This window comes from Oncorhynchus gorbuscha, linkage group LG14 (genome assembly GCF_021184085.1).
Source record: "Oncorhynchus gorbuscha isolate QuinsamMale2020 ecotype Even-year linkage group LG14, OgorEven_v1.0, whole genome shotgun sequence".
NCBI classification, from domain to species: Eukaryota; Metazoa; Chordata; class Actinopteri; order Salmoniformes; family Salmonidae; genus Oncorhynchus; species Oncorhynchus gorbuscha.
Window position 1 is genome coordinate 7149512 of NC_060186.1, and position 7500 is coordinate 7157011.

Sequence of the window (7500 nt, forward strand, 5' to 3'; positions counted from 1 at the left end):
TTAGACTGTAGTGTAGTGTAGTGTAGTGTAGTGTAGTGTAGTGTAGTGTAGTGTAGTGTAGTGTAGTGTGTAGAGTAGTGTAGTGTGTAGTGTAGTGTAGTGTAGAGTAGTGTAGTGTAGTGAGTAGTGTAGTGTAGTGTAGTGTAGTGTAGTGTAGTGTAGTGTAGTGTAGTGTAGTGTGTAGTGTAGTGTAGTGTAGCGTAGAGTAGTGTGTAGTGTAGTGTAGTGTAGTGTAGTGTAGTGTAGTGTAGTGTGTAGTGTAGTGTTGTGTAGTGTAGTGTGTAGTGTGTATTTGTAGTGTAGTGTAGTGTAGTGTAGTATAGTGTAGAGTAGTGTGTCGTGTAGTGTAGTGTGTAGTGTAGTGTAGTGTAGTGTAGTGTAGTGTAGTGTAGTGTAGTGTGTAGTGTAGTGTAGTGTAGTGTAGTGTAGTGTAGTGTAGAGTGGTGTGTAGTGTAGTGTAGTGTAGAGTAGTGTGTAGTGTAGTGTAGTGTAGTGTAGTGTAGTGTAGTGTAGTGTAGTGTAGTGTAGTGTGTAGTGTAGTGTAGTGTAGTGTAGTGTAGTGTAGTGTAGTGTAGTGTAGTGTAGTGTGTAGTGTAGTGTAGTGTAGTGTAGTGTAGTGTAGAGTAGTGTGTCGTGTAGTGTAGTGTGTAGTGTAGTGTAGTGTTGTGTAGTGTAGTGTGTAGTGTGTATTTGTAGTGTAGTGTAGTGTAGTGTAGTGTAGTGTAGTGTAGAGTAGTGTGTCGTGTAGTGTAGTGTAGTGTAGTGTAGTGTAGTGTAGTGTAGTGTAGTGTAGTGTGTAGAGTAGTGTGTCGTGTAGTGTAGTGTGTAGTGTAGTGTTGTGTAGTGTAGTGTGTAGTGTAGTGTGTATTTGTAGTGTAGTGTAGAGTAGTGTGTCGTGTAGTGTGTAGTGTGTAGTGTGTCGTATGTAGTGTAGTGTGTAGTGTAGTGTGTAGTGTAGTGTAGTGTAGTGTAGTGTAGTGTAGTGTAGTGTAGTGTAGTGTAGTGTAGAGAAGTGTGTAGTGTAGTGTAGTGTAGTGTAGTGTGTAGTGTAGTGTAGTGTAGTGTAGTGTAGTGTAGTGTAGTGTAGTGTAGTGTAGTGTAGTGTAGTGTAGTGTAGTGTAGTGTAGTGTAGTGTAGTGTAGTGTAGTGTAGTGTAGTGTAGTGTAGTGTAGTGTAGTATAGTGTGTAGTGTGTAGTGTAGTGTGTAGTGTAGTGTAGTGCAGTGTAGTGTAGTGTAGTGTAGTGTAGTGTAGTGTAGTGTAGAGTAGTGTGTGTGTAGTGTAGTGTAGTGTAGTGTAGTGTAGTGTAGTGTAGTGTAGTGTAGTGTAGTGTAGTGTAGTGTAGTGTAGTGTAGTGTAGTGTAGTGTAGTGTAGTGTGGTGGTGTGTCTTTATCTGGAGATAGTTATGTCAAGTGGGACAGGAGATTCAGTTGTATTAATTCCATATGAATGTGTTTGGAGCGATGGAAGGGAAGAGAACAGAGGAAAGGAAAGAGGAGGGAAGAGAAGAGAGAAGAGGAGGGAAGAGAAGAGAGAGAAGATGAGGGAAGAGAAGAGAAGAGGAGGAAGAGAAGAGAAGTGGAGGGAGAGAAGAGAAAAGGAGGGAGAGAAGAGAAAAGGAGGGAGAGAAGAGAAGAGAAGAGAAGAGAAGAGAAGAGAAGAGAAGAGAAGAGATGAGAAGAGGGAAGAGGGAGAGTAGAGGAGGGAGAGAAGAGAAGTGGAGGGAGAGAAGAGAAGAGAAGAGGAGGGAGAGAAGAGAAGAGAAGAGGAGGGAGAGAAGAGAAGTGGAGGGAAAATAATAGAAGGGGCCTCCTGACATGTGTTTATTGAGATTGTCATGTCAGATCCCTTTCTTGGTCAGTTGTGGTGCCGCTGATTCTCACATCTCACATCACTGGCCTCATCAGAGATGGAGAGAGACAGACAGAATGAGACAATAATAGAAGGAAGGGAAAATAGAGTGAAAGAAGAGAGAGAGAGAGAGAGAGCGAGAGAGAGAGAGCAAGAGAGAGAGAGAGAGAGAGAGAGAGAGAGAGAGAGAGAGAGAGAGAGAGAGAGAGAGAGAGAGAGAGAGAGACAGAGACAGAGACAGAGACAGAGACAGAGACAGAGACAGAGAACAGGAGGAGGGTGTAGAGGTGGAGATAGAGGGGTGAGGAAAATGCACTGTAATGAATGTTGTGCCACAGTTCCCATATTTTAGAGACTGCATCATTCTGTTTTATGGGGCTCTCAGGGTAGTGGGGAGGGAGGAAGACGAAGAAGGAGGAAGAGGGGTATAAATCGGTCTAAGAGAAGAAATGCTACAACCCCTGGGCCACACAGCCTCTGAGGAACAGACTGTACAGACAGGAGAAAGGCAATACCTTTTAGAAGGATACAGTGTGGTTCTCCTCAGAAATAACCTTGTGTTAGGATGAGACGTTGAGTCCACACACACACACACACACACACACACACACACACACACACACACACACACACACACACACACACACACACACACACACACACACACACACACACACACACACACACACACACACACACACACACACACACACACACCACACACACACACAGCCATATGAGCCTGTATTTTGTTAATGGAACATACAGAGATGCCTGACATTCCAAACAGACCTATAAATAGTGGCGCCTAGCAACGGGCAGAAAGCAGAGCACATCGCTCCTCTCCTCTACGCCGCCAACCTGCTTCACATACACACGCAGGAGGGGTGCCTGGGTAACCTGAAGTGAAAAGGCCTGGTCCCATTCACACACACCCCTCTGATCTAAACCCGATCTAAAGCAGAGATAGCCTGGTCCCAGATCAGTTTGTGTTGTATCACCAAACCCTACGGTCGTTGTCATGCCAACTAGCCTGGTCCCAGATCAGTTTGTGTTGTATCACCAAACCCTACGGTCATTGTCATGCCAACTAGTGACCAGAGAGGATTTGACCAAGCAAAGAAATCTGGGAACCTGGCGACCGTGTCACAGGCATCACATCTGGGAACCTGGAGACCGTGTCACAGCCATCACATCTGGGAACCTGGAGACCGTGTCACAGCCATCACATCTGGGAACCTGGAGACCCTGTCACAGGCATCACATCTGGGAACCTGGAGACCGTGTCACAGCCATCACATCTGTGTCACAGTTACAGAAACACAGAGGGGTTTGACTGGATCCCGCTACATGCTACCGCTAGTCAGCCGATCCATCAACCCCAGTCACTTTGACCTTCCATGTTAGCATCCAGCACTAGAGGTGAGATGTGATCAGAACGCCTCCATCTTGTTTGACTTTTGTCACAGTGATCGTCGAGGCAGGGGGTCGTTGAGCAACGCAAACCTTTCGTAGCGTCTCTCTCTCTGCCTCTCTCTGTTTCTCCCTGTCTCTTCCTGTCTCTTTCTCTGTCTGTCTCTCTGTTCTTTGAGATAAGCAGGGTCATTGCCATGACCACACTGTAAGGTCATCAGGAGGGTTATGAGACTGGGAGCCAGTGCAGAGATGCCAGGATGGGGTTGAAGTGATGGTGTTTCCCGACTCTCATCAGGATCCTGGCAGTACTGTTCTGGATGTACTGGAGCTTCTGGAGACTCCTGCCAGGGATTCAGGTGAAGACTGTGTTGTAGTCCTGGAGACTCCTGCCAGGGATCCAGGTGAAGACTGTGTTGTAGTCCTGGAGACTCCTGCCAGGGATCCAGGTGAAGACTGTGTTGTAGTCCTGGAGACTCCTGCCAGGGATTCAGGTGAAGACTGTGTTGTAGTCCTGGAGACTCCTGCCAGGGATCCAGGTGAAGACTGTGTTGTAGTCCTGGAGACTCCTGCCAGGGATTCAGGTGAAGACTGTGTTGTAGTCCTGGAGACTCCTGCCAGGGATCCAGGTGAAGACTGTGTTGTAGTCCTGGAGACTCCTGCCAGGGATCCAGGTGAAGACTGTGTTGTAGTCCTGGAGACTCCTGCCAGGGATCCAGGTGAAGACTGTGTTGTAGTCCTGGAGACTCCTGCCAGGGATTCAGGTGAAGACTGTGTTGTAGTCCTGGAGACTCCTGCCAGGGATCCAGGTGAAGACTGTGTTGTAGTCCTGGAGACTCCTGCCAGGGATCCAGGTGAAGACTGTGTTGTAGTCCTGGAGACTCCTGCCAGGGATTCAGGTGAAGACTGTGTTGTAGTCCTGGAGACTCCTGCCAGGGATCCAGGTGAAGACTGTGTTGTAGTCCTGGAGACTCCTGCCAGGGATCCAGGTGAAGACTGTGTTGTAGTCCTGGAGACTCCTGCCAGGGATCCAAGGGGGAGACTGTGTTGTAGTCCTGGAGACTCCTGCCAGGGATCCAGGTGAAGACTGTGTTGTAGTCCTGGAGACTCCTGCCAGGGATCCAGGTGAAGACTGTGTTGTAGTCCTGGAGACTCCTGCCAGGGATCCAGGTGAAGACTGTGTTATAGTCCTGGAGACTCCTGCCAGGGATCCAGGTGAAGACTGTGTTGTAGTCCTGGAGACTCCTGCCAGGGATCCAGGTGAAGACTGTGCTGTAGTCCTGGAGACTCCTGCCAGGGATCCAGGTGAAGTCTGTGTTGTAGTCCTGGAGACTCCTGCCAGGGATCCAGGTGAAGACTGTGTTGTAGTCCTGGAGACTCCTGCCAGGGATCCAGGTGAAGACTGTGTTGTAGTCCTGGAGACTCCTGCCAGGGATCCAGGTGAAGACTGTGTTGTAGTCCTGGAGACTCCTGCCAGGGATCCAGGTGAAGACTGTGTTGTAGTCCTGGAGACTCCTGCCAGGGATCCAGGTGAAGACTGTGTTGTAGTCCTGGAGACTCCTGCCAGGGATCCATGTGAAGACTGTGTTGTAGTCCTGGAGACTCCTGCCAGGGATCCAGGTGAAGACTGTGTTGTAGTCCTGGAGACTCCTCCCAGGGATCCAGGTGAACACTGTGTTGTAGTCCTGGAGACTCCTGCCAGGGATCCAGGTGAAGACTGTGTTGTAGTCCTGGAGACTCCTGCCAGGGATCCAGGTGAACACTGTGTTGTAGTCCTGGAGACTCCTGCCAGGGATCCAGGTGAAGACTGTGCTGTAGTCGTCCAGCCTTGAGGAGATAAAGGAATGGACCAGTTTCTCTGCATCAGACTGAGTGAGACGGAGTTTGGCAAAATGTTCACAAGGTGATAGAACTGTTTTATTTTATTTAACCTTTATTTTAACCTTTATTTAACCTTTATTTAACCAGGCAAGTCAGTTACAGTTTTTTTCGATCGCTAAACGACAGTGGACACAACTGGAGTCACATGTGCAAAACTCTAACTACAGTCTGCACAGCAGCAGTTCATGTCTGGATCAAACTCTAACTACAGTCTGCACAGCAGCAGTTCATGTGGACCAAACTCTAACTACAGTCTGTACAGCAGCAGTTCATGTGGACTAAACTCTAGTTCGTTTTTCATTGCTTGAACACAGTTTTCAAAACTCTACACACTTATCCCATGACTTTAACCACAACCTGCACAACACTGTGGATTTACAGCACTTTGTTCAAATGCTAACACACTGCTGTCAAAACTGTGAACCACACATTCAAAACTGAATAGATTTCAGCCTTGTGCCTTTCAAACACTGCTGATTGCAATTTCAGCTGAAAGGCTAAGCAGGTGTCTTGTTTTAGACTTGTTAGTGAACACACACACATATTACAGTATATATCGGTAGAGCTCAGAAAGACTCATTTTGGAAATGGAACAAGGAAGATGGGTTCGTGGAGGGAGAAGGGTGGCAGGGAGAGGGCGGATGCGTGGAGGAAGACAAAGAAGACAAAGAGCTGTTATTTCAGATGAAATAAGGGCTACACTTATAGACCATGTCGTGAACCATGGTCTCTCATTGAGAGAGGCAGGGTTGAGGGTGCAACCCAATCTGCAAAGATCCACAGTGGCATCTGTAATGTAAATTTTCCATCATGCAAACAGGTGAGAGTTACATCCTTACAGTAAATGAAAACATTACAGGAATCTATTTTGTATTGCAATTATAGAATATTTACACAGATATATATTACAGTAAGTTTGACTGTAAAATATATTTTTACAACAGGACCCAAAGGCTGCCCCCAACAGGGGGAAGAGGAAAAATATTTTCAGATGCGCAGGAAAATGCTATTGTTGACATGGTTGTTGTCAACAATGCAATAAAACTGTGGGAGATTGAAGATAGAGTGCTGGCTGATAATGATATATTAGAAAATGTTAATTCTGTCAGCACAACAACTATTATACACTATTATACACTGTACCCTTCGAGAGAAACAGTGAACGGGTATAAGAGCAAAGATACCAATATGTCCAGGTAAGACGTCTGAGGTTACGTACACAGCTATACAAAATATTTACAGTAAAAAAAAAACACTAGCATTTCTACAGTAAAACTGTGCACTTACTGTTTTTCAGAGAGTAATGGAGGTGGAAGCACTGGAAAGACCACATTCATTTGTATTTATCGATGAAGCTGGATTTAACCTCGCCAAAACACGGCGCAGAGGAAGGAATGTTAAAAGAGGAAGGTCAAAGGGCCACTGTGGAGGTTCCAGGTCAAAGCGCCACTGTGGAGGTTCCAGGTCAAAGGGCCACTGTGGAGGTTCCAGGTCAAAGGGCCACTGTGGAGGTTCCAGGCCAAAGGGCCACTGTGGAGGTTCCAGGCCAAAGGGCCACTGTGGAGGTTCCAGGCCAAAGGGGGGGGAATATCACCATGTGTGCTGCAATGGCCAATGATGGTTTGCTTCTCAACACACCACTCATTGGCCCATACAACACAGAAAGGCTTATAGCTTTCCTAGAACAGCTCTATGCTCAGCTAGTGCCAGCAGAACAGGGGGAGCCAGTAAAAAACCCCAAAGTTTTTGTCATAGTTTGCGATAACGTTGCTTTTCACCACTCTGCAGCTGTCACAGATTTCTGGTTTTGTACCTGCCTGCATATTCACCCTTCCTCAACCCAATAGAGGAGTTTTTCGCTGCCTGGAGGTGGAAAGTGTTTGGTCACCACCCACATGACCAAATGTCTCTTTTGGAAGCCATGCGTGCCGGATGTGAGGACACGAGTCCAGAGGACTGCTAGGGATGGATAAGGCACTCCAGAAGGTTCTTCCCCAGGTGCATGGCAAGAGAAAACATTAGATGTGATGTTGAAGAAAACCTGTGGCCTGATGCTAGAGAGAGGCAGGATTAGCCCCTCAATTATTTGTTCGAATTACAGTATGTACTTTTAGTTTCTACCTTTTTTCTCATTACTGTAATTCTGTAAATTACTACAGACTATTGAAGCCAATTGCTAATTTTGATTGACCTTAAAGAATTGTTATGTTCTAAAAAAATATATAAATCATGTGAAAGAATGTCACTCTTTTCTTTGAAGAAAATATTACTTTGTATGAAGTCACTGAAATTGTTCAAACTGTAAAGATGAAAAGTTAGTATTTTCTGTATTGGTGTTTGATGCTAGTGTTTTTA

The 7500-nt window shown here is 46.3% G+C and overlaps 1 protein-coding gene across 1 annotated transcript in view; it reads right to left on the reverse strand.

Moving 5' to 3' along the window:
* Window positions 1-2660: 2660 nt before the first annotated feature.
* The window catches only part of LOC123995861 (spermidine/spermine N(1)-acetyltransferase-like protein 1), an 18931-nt gene continuing 14091 nt past the window's right edge, over window positions 2661-7500 (reverse strand). Inside the window, exons 2-3 of the mRNA XM_046299541.1 lie at window positions 3126-5176; window positions 2661-2985 (exon numbers count right to left, since the gene is read on the reverse strand). Coding sequence (XP_046155497.1) covers window positions 3315-5176 — 1862 coding nt within the window. The 3' untranslated portion in view covers window positions 2661-2985; window positions 3126-3314. The remainder of the gene's footprint in view (window positions 2986-3125; window positions 5177-7500) is intronic.